The 19,754-nt window shown below is 41.6% G+C and overlaps 1 protein-coding gene across 1 annotated transcript; it reads right to left on the bottom strand.

Annotated features, from left to right (window-relative positions):
* Window positions 1-1,117: 1,117 nt before the first annotated feature.
* On the bottom strand, window positions 1,118-2,476 carry LOC141602263 (uncharacterized). Its single transcript, XM_074422566.1, has one exon. The coding sequence runs from the start codon at window positions 2,474-2,476 to the stop codon at window positions 1,118-1,120; it is 1,359 nt and encodes a 452-aa protein (XP_074278667.1).
* Between the last annotated feature and the right edge of the window lie 17,278 nt (window positions 2,477-19,754).

Genomic DNA, 19,754 nt, shown 5'->3' with positions numbered 1-19,754 from the left:
CTATTGCCAAAAGAATTGTATGTATGTGTCAATAATCTTTCTTATTATTGTATCAACATCAAGGTAAGTGTATTAAGGTTTTTAAATTAATAATTTATTTATTTATTTTTAAGTTCGATTGTGTAGATACCTCATTTCTGCACCCCTCGCAAACCACTCGGTGATGATTGGGCCGCATGTTTGGTACGCGAAACGATTTGTGACAGTTCGTAAGTTTATCGTCAAGTGATTGCTCAAACACTAATGTCTACCTCTTAGTTGTCATCTACGCGCCGATACGGTCGTTTTGACAGTAATTAGAGTACATTTGGAGTCCGGGTCTAAAACCGTCTTCATTTTCTAATAACCGCTAAATCCCGAGTCCGAATGTTCTGGAATGTTCCGGATATTTCTATTCCATATTTTATAAATATTTCACAATCTTTAATCTTTGGTAAACAATTTCCCGTAATATTCATACAAAATATTAAGGAAAACCAAATTATCCCGTTATTCCATAACTTAAACACGGAAATCTTTCTTCCGTAGGAGGAAACCACCTGGGAACAGACGCAGCAGGTGCTGCGCCTTTTCCAAGAGACGCAGTGACTGCTGCGCCTCTTCCCAGGTCCTTTTCTGCGTATTTTTCGTATCTTTTTCATATCTTTCCAAGATTCACTTCCAAAGTCTCTCCGAAAACCCTATTCCTTAACGTGATTAGTATAAATAGGAGCCTTCGCTCCTAATATTTCTCACGCGAGTGTCCGCCCTGCTCTTCTCCCTTTGCATTCTAGACCTTTGTTCTTACTTTTTGGCGTCTACGTGCTTGAACATTCGACCACGTAAGCTCGGATCCTTCTGAGTACCAGCCTCGTTTGCATGACCGACCAATTTGACCAACTCCACAACTAATCTTTTTTTTTGATAAAATGTAAGCTTTCATTAAATCAAAAAGAGAGCGTAACCATACACCGTGTTAGTACGACCCAACAATGGGTCAGTCTAAACACGCAAAAACAATCAAAAGAAATAGACAAGGCCCAAGCCACAATATCCGACACTCACACCGACAGACACACACTCTACCCTATTTCCTTCCAACAACAAAAATCAGGAGTGAGAGGCCAGCGGCGGCATCTCAAGCTCCGCATAACGCAAAGATCCAATGATCCTGCACTTTCTTCCTCCTTGCCACCACTTTAGCAATCCAGATCTTCATTTCTTTGATGATTTCAGTAGCCACTTTTTCTGGTTTGATGATGTGAGCCTCATGTTTGCTGCGATTCCTTTGGCTCCAGATGGAATATATCAAAGCGTTGATAATTCCATTGATAGTATCCTTCTTAACCTGAGATCCAGGAATGTTATTCCGCCATGCAATCACATCGTCGCGAGGTAAGGTGACACCCATCCATTGTTCAACTTTATTAATGATTCTTTGACTGTATTTGCAGGAGAAGAAAAGATGTTCCAAGGATTCGTTCCCATCTCCGCAGACAAGGCAGGTAGTATCAATGTCTATCCCAAAGCTTTTCAATTTTTCATTTGTGTTCAGACCTTTATGAAAGTAGATCCATGCGATGAAACTGTGTTTGGGAATAGTCATTTGGTTCCAGACCAGGGATGACCAAGTGACTTGTTCATTTTTATCTCGAAGATATTCATAACCCTTAGCAATTGTATAATTTTTACCAGGGATGTTATCCCATTGCTTTTGTAAGTATGGGTCAATAAGCAGATCTTTCACTTTGCAAATTTTCCTCCAGTACCAACTGGTGTCTTGTGTCGGGACATAGACTTTCCAGTCTTGAGCTTTAAGATAGGTGTGACTAACCCACTTTACCCAAAGGTGATCAGGTTTTGCATATATCCACCACAAAAGTTTGCCCAGTGCAGCCCTGTTCCAAACTATGTCATCTTTAAGCCCCAGACCCCCTTCAGATTTAGGCTTACAGATTTTAGACCACCCCACCAAAGGAGTCCTCATGTACTCAGTGGACCCATCCCAGAGGAAATTCCTGCATATTGCTTCAATACGAGCTATAACTCCACTTGGCAAAATGAACATTTGAGCCCAATAGTTATGATAAGTTTTCAACACTGCCTTTATGAGGACTAGCCTACCAGCATAGGTTAACTTCCTTGTGCCTAGACCCCTGATTTTGGTCATGAGTTTCTCAATAATGGGAGCACAGTCAAGGGCAGTCAACCTAGTAGTTTTGATGGGAACTCCCAAATATCTAAAAGGGAGGTTCCCTTCCACACACCCAGATACCTGGAGGATATCATGTTTGATATCCTCTCTAACCCCATTAAAATACACATTAGACTTACCCTTACTCATCTTCAGTCCTGAAGCGATAGAAAAAGTAGAGTATGTCCTGAGAAGTACCATGATGGACTGCACATCTCCTTTGCAAAAGAGAAGGAGATCGTCTGCAAACATCAAATGAGTGAGTCTCAAAGGCTTGCACAAAGGGTGATAGTGAAAACTCATTGTCTCTGTGGTAAAGGCAAGAAGCCTGGTTAGGTACTCCACAACTAATCAACTTAATTAATCTAATCGTTTTCCTCTTACGAGGGCACTTAAGTCTACATTCTAGTCGAGCATCACTAATCGTAAACTTAGTTCATCTCGTTTCGTCAAACATGTAAGTCTGAAGGTGTAAATCTCTCTTTTATTATTGTTATTTACCTTTTTGTATCACTAATGTAAGGTTTATGTCGAAAATACCTCTTAAAACCGATTTCTAAAACCTCGTTTAAAACCCCTTTTTTACGGATTTCCAGAAGACAAACCGTCGAGAAAGGACGCAGCAACTGCTGCGCCTCTTCGAAGAAGCGCAGTGCTTGCTGCGCCTCTTCGTGAGGCTGCCGAAGTTCCTGCTTCCTTTCTTCTTCCTTCGTCAACTTTTATTCGTCAACTTTTATTCGTTTTCATTTGTTTTCTTTAATTCTTTGATACAATAGCATGTTAATCTCACATGTATATAATTCATCATCATTAACACGTTTAATTCGTCATTAAAATTCGGCTTAAATCCCTTATAATCCGATATTTGCGGGTTTTTGTCATTAAAATCAATCCGGATTGTAGAAATTCGATTTGTTCATATCGGGTTTCTGGAATTCGATCTTTGATATATTTCCATCTGTCTTTTGTCATATTCGTCATCAATTTGTCATTAGTTCATCATGTTTAACTTATTTTGTTCACCCATGTCACTAATCAGTCGTTCGTTCATGTAATTAATTCGTCTTAAATCTGTTTCATCCATGTTTTATCACTTTTATGACCGTCATTCACATGTAAATAACCTGATAATCACTTCCATCCGAGTAAATATATTAATCAATCATTTAAATTCACCAATTACTAATTAACGATTTGCAGTTCCGGCTTCACAGCCAGAACTCACCCTTGGAACAGACGCAGCAGCTGCTGCGCCTCTTCAAAGGGCGCCTCTCTTCTTTGTTCCAGGTTGATTTCTGCCTCTGAACTTCCGTTCTGCCTTGACCTAGTTTAATTAGCTTACGTATAATTAACTATTATTCATATTATCGCCTACTGATCTGTTCGTTAATTCATTCCTTTATTCTTTTTCTTAAATTATCCGTTTTAAAGGTATTTTCGATATAAATTAATAAACTCATTGTAATTATTGTAATTTTCATTATTGTAATTTTATTTATTGTGTTTCATATTTCTTGTATGCTTTCACATGTAATTGAGCATTAAATCCTACTTCGACATTAATTGTATGCTAAATTACGTGTTAACCGACTTAGTCTAATCTTCACATGCTAGGATTAAAAACGTTAGATGTTGCATTGCATGCATATAATCGATGATATATCGAGTATAGATGATGTCCCTAATAATTAGTAGAGGCCGCTATCGAGGCGGGCGGGATTAGGTGTTCGATCAAAAGAGCTTCCTAATACGTACCCTCACCCCTTACTCCAGATCTCTGTGAACATCCGTGTTCATTGGCATCCACGAGAGTCATTCTAGACATATAATGCTAAGGGTAACGATTGCTTGGTGTTCATGTCTCTACTTTGTGTCTTGACATGGCACGAGGTATTCGAACGGTTTCCAATTTTCCACAATAAATTGGTGGCGACTCCACAAATGCAAACACTTGTTCTCCTTCCAAGCACCCCCGTGGGCCCATTGTCCACAGTTTGGCGACTCCGCTGGGGATAATACACTTACGTGTTGCCAAAAGGGTGAAACTTGAACAAGGTTAGGGAATAGTTTATACAAGACAATTGTCGGTTTTCATAACTCGGTCTTCCTAGACCGTTTCATTCGGCCTTCCTAGGCCCAACCCAACCCATTCGACCAATCGTCCCATCTAAACAGTCCTAATTCTTATTTGGGCCTAAGGATGGATAGCGATTGACGTCATCCATACCATGATGCTTACTCTTGTTTGTATCAAGGACCTTCACTACTTGAGGAAATGGACTAGGAATCGGCCTTACTCTTGTTTGGTACGAGCCTCTCCACAGACTTCGGGTTTGATTGTTCGGTATGGCAACCCACCCTTTAAACCAAAGCCTTTTTTAAATGCACTCAACATCCCGTTATAATGCTTGTATAAATATTTGTACCTTATGTGATCACCATTTCTAAACGAAACCATGACGATTTTTGAAAAAATGAAAATCCTTTTTAAATGAAAAATTTCGAAAAAAGGCCATTGATTAGCGCAAAACCCAGTCAAAACTCAGTCCGTTTGTCGAGTCAAATTTCGGGCCCAAGCCCATTTCAAAACCTCACTTCAAGTCTACTCCTACAACTACACTATAGTTGACTAGGATACACATTTTCAAAACTTTGTCTTTTCTTCAAAGCTCACTCAACACAAGTGGCACACACCCACTTCACGAGTCAAAACATTTCTTCTCTTAGCAAGTGTGTTAGAACGGTCGATCGTGTTTTTGTAACACTACGGATTTTGTTAAGTTGTATACTCGACCGAGTAGAGCCTACTCGGCCGAGTAGTGTTAATTGTGGAGTCTGTTTTGGTTCTGCCGAGTAATACTCGGCCGAGTATGGAGAATACTCGACCGAGTAGATGATACTCGGCCGAGTATAACTTTACTCGATCGAGTATTCGGTCTGGCGAGTGTTATTTTGACGGTTTGATTAGGGAGTGTTTAAGGTTATTTTTATATTCCGCGTCAGTTTCTAAACATCATTCCAACCCTAATCATTCTACGATCTCTCCCTAATCACTCCCTAATCATCCTCATATCTCGTTGTGTGTGCAAATCGTCGTGATCCTTGCGTGTAGTCTCTTATTCTATTGTTGGTAAGTTTCATCCCCTTGTCATTTGTATTCTTTTGGGGTTACTGTATATATGAATTGGGGAAAATGGGATTGTGCAATGTGTAATTGTATTATGTGATTATTGTTGTAGGTGACGATGTGATATTTGTTATGCATTTGTATGGTTGATTGCAGCATAGCGGATTGCGAAAAGGTAGGGTTTCTCCTACTCAGTACTGTTAATTGATTGAGATTGCATATGTTCATAATTGTTGTTATCTGCTGATCATCGGAGGATGGGTGTTGTGGAGACTGTGTTGGTGTGGTTGTGTTGTGACGGTTGTGGTGTTGTGACAGCTGTGATGCTATGTGTGTGTGATTGTGGTGGAGTCACTTGCGGGAGTGGCTTCACACCCTAGTTCGTCCTCCGTGGAACCCGTCACGGGAGGGGATGTGCACATTAAGGGACAGGGATTGTTAGTCGCTCGTTGATGAGCTGGACTAGGTGGGGATGGGCTGCGGTCACCCACCGGGCGAGAGGATTACCCTTGCGATGGGTAATCTGCGGGGCTACACACTTCGGTGTGTAGTCGGTTACTGTGTGAGATCGATGATCAGCTGGTTGTATTGTTGTTGTTTTATATTGATTGAGTAGTACTGACCCCGTGTTGTTGTTTTGTAAAACCTGCGGTGATCCATTCGGGGATGGTGAGCAGATTGTGACAGGTAATGTAGATGTTTAGCTATGGGACAGTCATGGGGAGTCACCACGTCAAGTCTAGCTTCCGTTGATATGAGTTTAGATGTCTTGGATTTCATTTGTATTAAGACCTTGTACGTTTATTTTGAGTTGGACTGAGATAATGTAATCTTTAACTTTTATACTTTAATAAATGTTGTTTGGAATTTGTAACTTTGATATACTAACCTCGAGAAACCGAGATGGTAACAGCCTTTCATGCTAGGGTAGTCCTTGGTAAGGTACCTTGGTATGAGGGGGTGTTACAAAGTGGTATCGAGTAACGATTCCGGCACCTAAAACAAATGAACCCAATGAACTTAGGGAGTCTAAATAAAATGAACCCGGGGAGAGTTGTTTGGAGCTGCCGCAAAGACTTGGGAGACGTCCCGAAGTCGCATTAAGGCCCTTACGATCTCAAGCCGGTCACATGGGGGAAATTGTTGTATGTTGAGTCATGTGTGTTTGATACCTATAGTTGGAATCTTGTGCATGGTTGGATGAAATGATGAAAGAAGTGGAATGTGATGGTTGTTGAAAGATGTATCGAGGATTTGTTGATGTTAAACTTTGAGCATGGAATATGTTGGTATGTTAAGTGTTGAAACATGGTAAAAATATGAAGGGTGAATTGTGAATTGTATCTGGTTGATGTTGAGCATAAAGAATGTGATCATGTTACCTGTTTAATACAATGTTGAACATGAAGTATGGTAGTGGTACATGTGCATATGAACATGATGATTTTAATGCTTGATTGTTGGTAGAAGCATGTGATTAAGGTCATGCGTCTATATATGTGAATGTCGTGTTTAATTTTCATGTGAGTATGATAAGAGTTCACTGGTGTACTGGTCTCTTGGAGTTTTGAGTCGTTATTGTTTGTTTTATGCATGTTAAAGTTGTTTTGATAAGTAATTTTGATTTGTATACAAACCGATTTTGGAAGGGTTGTCTTAAAACTGTCATAAGTCGAGTTCTGGAAATGATATTGCTGTGATTCCAGGTTGAGGTTATAGCTTGTCCTCTTACGATTCTAACGATAGGTCACACGCCCAAAATGACCAAGTAACGAGTGAGATATGATTGTTTTACGAAAACTGGACGGTCTTGAGAATCTGAAGCGATACTCGACCGAGTAGTCCCTACTCGGCCGAGTATCTTTTATACTCGACCGAGTATTCCATATTCGGCCGAGTAATCTCTCTCCGTGATAATACTTGTTTAGCGTCGGAGTCGTGAACTCGGCCGAGTAGTCTCATACTCGACCGAGTAAGGTCTACTCGGCCGAGTATTCCCAATACTCGACCGAGTAATCCTTCTCGCGACAATTGAGTTTGCTTCGAGTCGAGTCGAAAACTCGACCGAGTAATATAGTTACTAGACCGAGTAACTTGTAATCGACCTAGTATGTTATGTACTCGACCGAGTACCTCATTGGGCGGCCACTTTGAGTCGGTGGCTATGTTCTTACTTTTGTTTTGAGCCGTGACTATGTTTTTACATTGTTTTGAGTCGTAGGGTATATACACATGTATGTTTTGAGTCTTAACGCATTCTTTTATATGTGAGACGGTCTTGATACGTAAGTTACCTAAGTTCGACATGGAGAATGATGGCTTATGAGGGACATGTGTTGGGTAAGGAAGACATGTGTTAATGTGGTTGTGAAGGATAGTGGAAAAAGAAAAGGGAAGAATGATGAGCTAATCGAGGTAAAGAGCATGTTTTGTGAGATATGATGAGTGATATAGTTGTGTGTTGAAGTAGTATAAAAGTACGTGTATATGGGCAAGGGTGATGTAAGTGTAAAGAAGCATGAGAATGAAAGATTGAGATAAGGGATACGAATAGTGGCATATTTGGATGTGTAAGGATTTATTGAGGAAGACAAACTATGATAGAGTTGCTTAAGGATATATGTAATGGAAGGTTGTTGTAAGAAGATAGGAAAGAGAGGTATATAGTGAACTTAAAGGAAGTTATGTCGCGATGTGGATTTGTAGATAGTGGCTAAGTTTGGGAAGTTGGAATATCAAGGGGTGAGCCTAGTGTGTAATTCTTTGGACAAACGGTATGAAGTGAATTTTGGTTTCTAGAGATACGAAAGGGAGATACGACTAATTGAAGAGTGATCGTTAGTGCGTGGACTTGATGGTGACAAGGGTGAGTGTGAAGCAAGATAAGAGATGACAAATGATAAGAAGAATGATAAGATATTGATATGAATTAATGGAATTAGAGTTGTGGAGCTATGGAAAATAAACAAATGATTAAAGAGTTAAGTAGAAAGAAAAAGGAGATGACTTATTATTTTGGCATTATTGAGTAAAAGGAGGGAAAGAGGGATGGAATAAGTTGAGAGAACGTTGACCGGAGTTAAGGAGCATGAAGGTAAGAAATTATGGAAATGTACGATATCCCCACTAGAGGGTGTGAGTTAATGGTTATATAGGAGAGCAGGACGACTTGTTAGCCGTGAGTTTCGAGGTATTAAGGGAATAAGGAGCTTGTAGAGTGGTTACACGATCTGAGATTTTGGTGGAGAGTTAGGTAACGATATGATAAAGGATAGAATTGGGAATAATGTTGAGGTAAATCTTGTTGATGGATTGGATGTTCGTTATTTGGGATGATAACCAAAGAGAGAAAACGGATTGTGATATTAAGAAGTGATAGTAAGAGAGTAGTCACATGAAGGATGTTGGTGCCATAGTATTGTCACTAGTGGTTGAGGATGATGTTACTTTAGGGAAGCTAGTTGATCTAATGGGGTTGATTTTGTAGAGACCAGATAGATATGTATGGTTGTGAGAGAGTATAAGATGTGGTTATATGAGGCGGTTGTTAGTAGTTGAGTATTAATGGTATGGTTACATTTGGCAGGGGGTGATGGTTATGCGGATGGGAGAATATGTTATGAGGGGTGTACGAGTTAAGCTCGGGTGAGAGGTAACTTTTAACAGGTGGTAACTTACGTGATCAGGATTGACTAGTTGGATGTGATTACGGGTCTATGATATGTGTAAATGTTTGTGTGAGGTTCTGACCTCACAAGAAGTGGTATGGTGTGATAATTATAAAGTTGTTATATGAATGTTTTGTAATTTATGTTGGGTACGGTATACTAATGGAATGAGGTCCAAAAGGTAATAATTTGATTGATCTGGCATGGATAGTTAAAAATCGTAGGTGTATTGATGATACATGTATATTCCGTAAAAAGGTATGGATGATATGCATGAGATTCTTGTATGTTTATTCCGTATAAAAAGTTGTGTTATGGTCGAGTAAAGCACTTTTGAGTAAGGTCTCTTGTCCGGAGAGTTATACTGAGTCAGTGTTTGTGGGAATTATATGTGGGCGTGATGTTTATCGATGTGGTTGTTGTGCCTCGAGTGGTGATCCGGGCACGTACTTACTCTTGTGATGCGGGTATTTTTGCATGCGGTCTGGCTGTTGGTGGCGGTGTTGCAATGCCGTCACCGGTTGTGTGGAGTAGGTGAGATGACTATGATACGAGTTTTGAAAGTGCATACCAGTTATACATAGATTGTTGTTTTGTTGCTGTTGTTTCTTGTGAGTTTCGATTAGACATGTAGACCGTCGGTTTGTTTGTTGATGTTTCTTACCAGTTTCGGTTTGGGAATGAGGGTAGAGGATGATCTGAAGGAAAGTTGTATATGTTTTCGTTGTTATCATGGTATAGTGATATTCTGTTGATGGGACACAGTTGTGATAGGTTTTACAGTAATTTTGATCTTGTTCTAGATGAGGCTTTGGTAGACATGGTAATGATCTGATATATGCAAGTGATTCGTAGAACATGTGTGGTAATGATCTGATATATGCAGATGGTTCATAATCCTTTGTTGAGACAGTGAGTGTAGGGTGTTGGGTATTTAGTGTCGTGTTAAGTTATGTATGAGTCTTGCGGTAATGAAAGAAAGGAACTTAAGGATCTAGTGTGAGTGTACGTAACAAGTGTGGATCGTGAATTATGCTTTTGGCGATAAGAGTTTTATATAGTTATATAGAGAGGTATGTCGTATTGCGGTAATGTGGAATAGTTAGAGTGTTTGTTATGATCAGGATTGTGTGGTATTGGTTAGATGAAGTGCAGAATGAGTTGAGGTATGAGAACTGTTTAAGTAAGAGAGCCTTGGATATAGTAAGTTTTTAGATTATAGGCGAGTATCTTTCACATGTAGTGGTGATGCAGATAATGAGAGGTATAGCTAAGGATCTAGTATTAGTGAGTTACGAGGACGTAACATGTGTCTTAAGAGGAGTAGGATGCGACAAAGAGCGTTTGAGGGTTGTGCATGTCGTAATATTATTGGACGTAGAGTGTTGGTGTAGCATAAGGAATGGATGGGTACATATAGTGGTTGATAGTGTTAAAAGGCCATGGCTGTGCTTGTAGTAGTTCGATGTTTAGGAGTGTGAGAATTTTTCGATAGTGTTGATAAAAGTGGATGATGATATTTATGAGTTCGAGAGTTTTGGCAGCTGGATGATGATGTTGATGAGTGTGAGTAAACTTCGAGGACGAAGTTCCTTTTAAGAGTGGTAGAATGTAACATTCCGTTTTGATGGTTGATCTTCTTTTGTGGATTGTTTTGGTATTGAGTGCTATTGAGTGTTATGGAAGTGAGACAAGATTGGAAACATTATTTTGTGGTTATTCGATAATGTTATGAAGTCAATATCGAGAGGATATGTTATCTAGTAAGCGTGGTTAGTGGAGCTGGTGTTAGGTGTCCATGTTTTATAGGTTGGGTTGGAACTTCGGGGACGAAGTTCTTTTTAAGGGGGGAAGATTGTAACACTACGGATTTTGTTAAGTTGTATACTCGACCGAGTAGAGCCTACTCGGCCGAGTAGTGTTAATTGTGGAGTCTGTTTTGGTTCTGCCGAGTAATACTCGGCCGAGTATGGAGAATACTCGACCGAGTAGATAATACTCGGCCGAGTATAACTTTACTCGATCGAGTATTCGGTCTGGCGAGTGTTATTTTGACGGTTTGATTAGGGAGTGTTTAAGGTTATTTTTATATTCCGCGTCAGTTTCTAAACATCATTCCAACCCTAATCATTCTACGATCTCTCCCTAATCACTCCCTAATCATCCTCATATCTCGTTGTGTGTGCAAATCGTCGTGATCCTTGCGTGTAGTCTCTTATTCTCTTTGTTGGTAAGTTTCATCCCCTTGTCATTTGTATTCTTTTGGGGTTCTTGTATATATGAATTGGGGAAAATGGGATTGTGCAATGTGTAATTGTATTATGTGATTATTGTTGTAGGTGACGATGTGATATTTGTTATGCATTTGTATGGTTGATTGCAGATAGCGGATTGCGAAAAGGTAGGGTTTCTCCTACTCGATCTTTTAATTGATTGAGATTGCATATGTTCATAATTGTTGTTATCTGCTGATCATCGGAGGATGGGTGTTGTGGAGACTGTGTTGGTGTGGTTGTGTTGTGACGGTTGTGGTGTTGTGACAGCTGTGATGCTGTGTGTGTGTGATTGTGGTGGAGTCACTTGGGGATCGGCTTCACACCCTAGTTCGCCCTCCGTGGAACCCGTCACGGGAGGGGATGTGCACATTAAGGGACAGGGATTGTTAGTCGCTCGTTGATGAGCTGGACTAGGTGGGGATGGGCTGCGGTCACCCACTGGCGGCGAGGATTACCTGTTGCGATGGGTAATCTGGCAGGGCTACACACTTCGGTGTGTAGTCGATTCTTGTGTGAGATCGATGATCACTGGTTGTATTGTTGTTGTTTTATATTGATTGAGTAATACTTGACCCCGTGTTGTTGTTTTGTAAAACTGCGGTGATCCATTCGGGGATGGTGAGCAGATTGTGACAGGTAATGTAGATGTTTAGCTATAGGACAGTCATGGGGAGTCACCACGTCAAGTCTAGCTTCCGTTGTTATGAGTTTAGATGTCTTGGATTTCATTTGTATTAAGACCTTGTACGTTTATTTTGAGTTGGTCTGAGATAATGTAATCTTTAACTTTTATACTTTAATAAATGTTGTTTGGAATTTGTAACTTTGATATACTAACCTCGAGAAACCGAGATGGTAACAGCCTTTCATGCTAGGGTAGTCCTTGGTAAGGTACCTTGGTATGAGGGGGTGTTACAGTTTTGATTCGTCATCGATCTCTTATCCAGTTTTCAAGATGCCTGAAACAAGCGACGTGAACTTCAACCAACTTCAAGATGGTAATGATCGAATCCTAGCCGCGTTAGCTCAAATCCAAGTTACCCAAGATCAAGTGTATGATCGCCTTGACACCATCGAGGGCCGGATCTACGCCGTAGAGGGGAGGTTGCCTCCTCAAGAAAGTGAAGTAGTGGGTGACTTCGCGAGTGACCCCTAGGACGAAAACCCTCCTATGGGAATGACTGTAGCCGAGAAAAGACTCCAATACTTAGAGGAGCAATTGATGTATCTTAAAGGGGATGACATTTATAGGGAGAATAACCGCAAGTATGAGGCCGTAAATTCCAAATTGCCAACCAACTTCAACATGACGGATATCCCTAAATTTAAGGGGCACGAAAACCCCTTGAACCACATCCGTGCTTTTAAGGATTACATGTCTATCAAAGGTATCAAACCTGAGATGTTCTTAAGGATCTTTCCTTCATCTCTTGACACCATCCCAAAGCAATGGTTCTACTCTTTAGAACACAAGAAGATCGCTACTTGGGAAGATGCCGCGATCGAGTTTGCTAAGCAATATGCGGATAATGCCGAGATCCAAGTTAACATGCGCACTCTAGAGGTTCTTACCCAAAATGACAAAGAAGGATTCACCGACTTCCTAAGTAGGTGGAGGAAGACTAGTACCCAACTAGTTGAACGCCCGGATGAGGCTACCCTTGTGGAGAAGTTCGTGGACAATCTCAAACCTATGTATGCCAATCATTTGAGATACCAAAACATCAAAACTTTCAAGGACTTAACCGTACTAGGAACAAGGATTGAAGATGACATCCGTAAAGGGCTCTTGTCCAAAACGGTAGGTCGAGGATACCAAGTCTCAAAAAGTCGTTCATACGGCTCCACTAGCAAGACCGATGAAGTTAACCTTCTCGAGCCATCCAAGAAAAGTACCCCACCAAGGAAATTCACAAATCTTGGGGACACTTACTCCAACGCTCTTAAGAGGTTAATGAAACAAGGCAAACTCCAACCCATAGGACCTACTCCTGAACCCGAAAAGAAATCCAAATTCTGGGACGAGAACTCAAATCTTGTGAATACCATAGGGGCAAGGGGCATGACACAGAAAAATGCTACAAATTGAAAAATGTGCTTCAAGACATGATTGAAGATGGTCGACTACCAATACCGCCGGGAGGTAAACCCAACAACACTCATAACCCTCTTGGGATTCTAGTAATCACAAGTGAAGAATCTACCTTAGATTTTTCACACCTCATTTCTCCAATTGAAGATGAGATCTACGCGGTCGAGAATGAAGGGTTCTACACTACTATCTCCCCTACCATTTCCGACTTCATCACATGGGCAAGGAGTGTGGATAGGCAAGTTTGGGAATTGGAAAATGTGGTGACAACTTTACATGAACCCAACACGACACCTAAAGAGCATGTGCCACTAGTCTTCTCTCAAAATGCTACTATGCAAGAAATAGTCGCCGTGGTTGATAAACTAGTCGACCAAATCACGCAATTAGAAGACGAAATCATGAGAATGAGGGAACTAGCTACAATCAATGGAGTATGGGCCGATGACGATGCAGACGAGTATCTCATTGAACACTCCCTAGTCAAGGAAATAGTCCAAAATGGTGAAGACCAAGATGTGGACCACCTAACTCGTTCGGGGCGTCCATATCAAAACACTACTCAAAACGGTCCAACCAACGTTGTCACACCAAATGATAACGAAGATGACTCCACCGATCATTTGCTCAAGCAATTACAGAAGACAAAGGCTGATCTTTCAGTCTAGCAACTAGTAGCAAGCTCATTCCCACATCGCCAAGCTTTACTGCAAGCCTTGGCCAAGCTAAATGTAGCACATAACTCCACACCCGAAGATGTAGTCAACTTGGTCTTCCAAGAATCACCGAAGCGAAGTAATCCTATTACTTTCTCAGATGAAGATTTGCCACCTTTTGGCGCTAGTCATAACTTGGCTCTTTACATCACTGTCATTTGTCTAAAGAAGAATGTGCCAATGACCTTGGTAGATGATGGCTCTGCGGTCAACGTCATACCCCTCAAAACGGCATACAAATTAGGCATGAAAGAGTCGGATTGGACCCCTACCAATCAAGGTGTTCGCGCATATGATGGTACACGACGAAAGGTAGTAGGACTCGTTAACCTAACCATAGCCACAGGGCCAATCGAGCGAAAGGTTAACTTCCAAATAGTGGACATTGAAGCTTCCTTCAACATAATTCTAGAAAGACCTTGGATTCACGCTTCCAAAGCGGTGACATCCACCCTTCATCAAAAGATCAAGATCCCACTAAATGGCAAAGTGGTGACGATCACTTCGTCACCCATCAAGGCAATAATCGAAAAGAAGTCGAACAATAAAGTCCTTGCAGATCCAGTATATGAACTTGGGGTCTTCCAAAGCATAAGTGTCATAGAAAGCGAATTGGCACCCTTATACTACAATCCCTACTCCAACTTGGTGGTCAACCACATACTCAAATCCCAGGGATACTTCTCTGGAATGCCTTTAAACCCTATCCGAAGAAACACCTTCGCACCATACAAGGAAGGCAACTCAAAAAGGATACCACTTGGACTAGGGTACAAACCCACTAAGGAGGAAGTTCTCGAAATGCTTGCTCAAGTTCAAAACCGTAAGTACGTAGGAGTCCAAATGCGACCCTATCTCCCTGCCCTAAATGGATACTTTGTTAAGGAAGGAAGTCTAGAACTCTTTCACGGATTTCCCGAGCCTTGGCATTATCTCGAGAGGAAGCTAGCCGGAATCGAGATCTTTCACGATTGCTACTTCATCCCTCCAGAAACGATTCCTACCGTCAAAACCCGTCAAGCACCTTGCTTAGATGAACAAGCTGTTAGTCTATTGTTTGGAGAAGATCGATTTGTTAGAGCCGCGCAGGATGAGATCATTACCATGATACTTCAAGACGATCACTTCAACCCCACCGCGTTAATCACAGAAGCTAACGCAAACCAACATAAAGGATGGAGAAAATCAATCAAGTGGACCAACAATCAAGGAAGACTCTTCAAGCTCACCATTAGAGAAGGAGAGATGTTCAAAGGAGAACCAGAAGACGATGAATTCGAGTCAGAGTCAGAGTCGGAGTCAGAGTCGGAGTCTAGAAAAGTCACTAAGGAGTCTCCACCTGTCGTCATCCCCATTCCCTTTGTTTCTCCTAGCTTAGCCTCGAATAGTGTGATAGTTCGGAAATGTCCCAACCACTGTCCCTTTACCGCCACTGACCACAGATCAGATGGCTTCTTTGTTTCAACTTTTTTCAAACTTTAATATGAATAAATCAGGCTCTGCTTACTCTTTGTGTTATCTTGAGTGCAATTCTGTTTACGATGATACTGAGGATGACCAAGACCCAGACTCAATTGAAATACCTCCCTACGTAGCCAAAGAAATACTACAGGAAGGGAAGGGGGACCAGTAATAGAGAACACCGAACCCATCAATGTAGGAACCGAACTAGAACCCCAAGAAATTAGGATAGGGACTACCTTGAGCTCTACCGAAAGGGCCGACTTCATAGACCTCCTACACGAGTTCAAAGACGTTTTCGCGTGGTCCTACAAAACATGCCAGGGATCGACAGAGATATCGCCGAACATAGAATCTCAATTAAGCCAGGTTTCAAGCCTGTAAAACAGAAGCTTCGTCGAATGAGAACGGAATGGGCTCTCAATATTAAGGAAGAAGTCGATAAGCAATTCAAAGCCGGGTTCATCAAAGTTTCCGAGTATTCTGACTGGGTAGCCAACATAGTACATGTACCCAAAAAGGATGGGAGAATCCGTGTTTGTGTTGATTTTAGGGACTTAAACAAAGCAAGTCCTAAAGATGACTTCCCTCTACCACACATCGACATATTGGTGGACAATACTGCAGACCACGCATTACTATCCTTCATGGATGGGTATGCGGGTTATAACCAAATTAAGATGGCCATAGAAGACATGCATAAGACCGCCTTTGTCACTCAATGGGGAACCTATTGCTATACGGTAATGCCGTTTGGGTTAATCAACGCCGGAGCTACATATCAACGCACTGCAACTACACTCTTACATGACATGATGCACAAAGAAGTTGAGGTATACGTAGACGACATGATTGTCAAGTCCAAGGATAGAGAGGGGCATATTGCGAACCTTCGCAAATTTTTCGCAAGGCTACGAAAGTACAACATGAGGCTCAATCCTCAGAAGTGCGCGTTCGGAGTAACATATGGTAAACTCCTGGGATACGTCGTTAGCCAACGAGGTATAGAAATAGACCCTTCCAAGATCAAGGCTCTGATCGAAATGCCACAACCTCAAACAGAAAAAGAAGTCAGAGGATTCCTAGGGAAAGTGCAATATATAAGTCCATTCATATCAAAACTCACCATGATTTGTGAGCCTATCTTCAAGAAGCTCAAGAAAACGGACCACACCATGTGGGATGATGATTGTCAAAAGGAATTTGACCGAATCAAGGAGATATTGGCTAAACCACCAGTGCTCATGCCACCTCAACGAGATCAACCTCTTGGTTTGTATCTCACAGTGACCGAAACAGCCATGGGTGTCATGCTTGCTCAAACCGTAGGAAAGGAAGAAAGGGTTATCTACTACCTCAGTAAGAAGTTCTTGGAGTACGAGTGCAAATACTCACAACTCGAAAACACACGCCTCGCTCTTGTGTGGGCAACGAAGAAGCTACGCCATTACATGCTTAGCTACTCCATCAAAATATACTCCAAAATGGACCCAGTAAAATACCTCTTCGAAAAACCCGTCCTCAACGGACGCCTAGCAAGATGGACTTTGATGCTCTCAGAGTTCGATCTCCAATACGTGCCCCTGAAAGTTATAAAAGGGCGCGCGTTCTTGAATTCTTTGCGAGAGAATCCCATCAATGATGCACAAACAATAGATACTTGGTCATTTCCAGACGAGGATATACTCCAAACTGATGTAGACTCCTGGGACCTTTACTTTGATGGAGCATCAAACTTAAGAGGATTTGGAATAGGAGTGTTGCTCATTTCTCCTGAAGGTGAGCATACACCAATCTCTGTCAAACTCGACTTCGAGGTGACAAACAATGCTGCAGAATACGAAGCTTGTCTCATCGGACTACAAGCGGCAGTGAGCTTAGGCATTAAAAATCTCCGGGTACATGGGGATTCATCCCTGATCATCAATCAAGTTACGGGATCTTGGAAAATCCGAAGCGAAAGCCTAGCACCTTATCAAGCTAGAATAGACCAAGTTGCCCAATTCTTTGATCACGTCACCTATCTACACCTACCTCGGGAAGAAAATCAATTTGTAGATGCTCTTGCAAAACTTGCATCTTTGATTAACATGCCCGATGACATGGTGGAAATGCCTTTATGCATCGAACGACGGTCAGAGCCAGCTTATGTCCACCAAATCACCGACGAAGAGGAAATCACACAGGAACCCTGGTTCCAAGCAATCCTAAATTTCAAGCTCAACGGCACCTATCCACCAGATATGGACAAAAGGGGACAACGTGTTATACGCCTACTAGCTTCCCAATACGTTCTCATTCAAGGAGAGTTATACAAAAGAACACCTCTTGGTGTAATCCTACGTTGCCTTGATCATTCACAGGCACGGATGACATGTACAGCATGTCCCTCCTTCATTGCTCTTTACGATGACATCTCCTTGGCCATTTTCTGCCTGGGGAATTGATATAATCAGGAAGATAACCCTAGCCGGAACAGGAGGTCACTGTTTCATCCTAGTAGCAATCGACTATTTCACCAAATGGGTAGAAGCGGCTTCCTACACTAGTCTCACGGCTAAAAACGTGGCAAAGTTCATACAAAACAACATCATCTGCAGCCGATTTTGCCCACATGAGATCATTAGTGATAATGGATCACATTTCCAAGCTGAGACTGAGCAATTGCTAGCCAAGTACAAAATTAGACATCACCACTCTTCGCCATATAGACCACAGACTAATGGCGCGGTAGAGGCAGCAAACAAGAACGTTGTCACAATTCTCAAGAAAATGATTGACAACTATCGAGATTGGCTAAGCAAGATACCCTTTGCTTTGTGGGGATATCGCACATCTGTTAGGACGCCCACTGGGGCCACTCCTTTCTATTTGACCTATGGCATGGAAGCTGTATAGCCAGTCGAGCTAGAGATACCATCCTTGCGTATCTTACTCGAAAGTCAAATCCCGGAAGCCGATTGGAAGAAGGATAGATATGAAGAACTCATCCTCCTGGATGAACGTAGGCTACGCGCCTTGCATAATGTCCAAGAATATCAAGCACGTATCAAACGAGCCTTCAACAAAAGGGTTATGCCAAGAAACATCAAGGAAGGAGACTTAGTACTCAAACCAGTTAGAGCTCTTTTTACCTGTCGATCCACGGGGAAAATTCAAACGTAATTGGGCCGGGCCATTTCTAGTCAAGTCCATACTTCCAGGGGGTACGGTTAGAATCACAGACCTAGATGGGAATGAGTTTTCCAACCCGACAAACCTCGACCAACTAAAGCGGTATTATGCCTAGAATAGGAACAAAAACGCGCCTCGCGTAACCTCACGTGTCGCTCTTGTGGCACTGAATAAAAGGCCCTTGGCCAAGCTGAAATAAGCTAATGTCACTCTGTTCTTGCATTTTGACAAATTTGTCATCCTCATATCATCAAATAAACTAAACTGCACCTTCAGAGTAAGCAAAAAAAAAAGCTCATGCTTATTTTCTAAGTTCATTACAAGCTCTTGCTTAGAACAATTATTCTTTTACATTTACTCGAACTACGCGCAAGGGTTTGATTTCATTTTCTTAATGAATACGTAGGCAATCCTTCACAGGATACAACCCTTTATTCTAAAATGTAAATAGAAGGACATTTGCATTGCATTTGGTATTCGACAAGAATAATAAATAGAAAATCACAACGGTTTCATAACCATTCAACCTTTTTTTATTTCATTCATTTTCTAATAATAATACGCCACATAATAAAAATAAAAGTAGGCTAGGATTCTAAAAACCCCACCCTTTTATTACAACAATAATAATAATAATAAATAATAATAATAAAGACTTGGGCTATTCCTCCATTTTCCCTTTGCCCTTGTCATTCTTGTCATACTTCTTGTCACGACCTCGAGCCGGACGCTCTTGCGCCACTTCGGACCTAATCACCAACGGTCTTTCTCGAGGCCTAGCCTTCCCATTCTTATCAATCACTTTATCCACGACAGGAGAGGTCTTCGGTTTCTTCGAAGGATGAACAACTCGAAACCCGGCTTCTTCCTCTCCCTCAGTCAAATGCTTCTCTTTCTCCTTTTCCACCTCGCGCACCTTGTAGTCAATGGGCTCGCGCTTCCTCAATCTCTCGCGCTCTTCCGGAGTAGTAGCTTTCCTCCATCGCAGATAGGAATCCGACACCCATAAGGCATTAGCATAAGAGTTCAAGAACCACACGTTTCTTTGGGCCCATTTAATGACCCAC

The sequence above is a fragment of the Silene latifolia genome, chromosome 9, assembly GCF_048544455.1.
Source record: "Silene latifolia isolate original U9 population chromosome 9, ASM4854445v1, whole genome shotgun sequence".
In the NCBI taxonomy this organism is placed as follows: domain Eukaryota; kingdom Viridiplantae; phylum Streptophyta; class Magnoliopsida; order Caryophyllales; family Caryophyllaceae; genus Silene; species Silene latifolia.
This window is presented reverse-complemented; position numbering and strand designations above follow the sequence as displayed.

Bases quoted from the DNA above. Each gene is read 5' to 3' on its own strand.
- LOC141602263 (XM_074422566.1), bottom strand. From the start codon at position 2,476: ATGAGTTTTCACTATCACCCTTTGTGCAAGCCTTTGAGACTCACTCAT.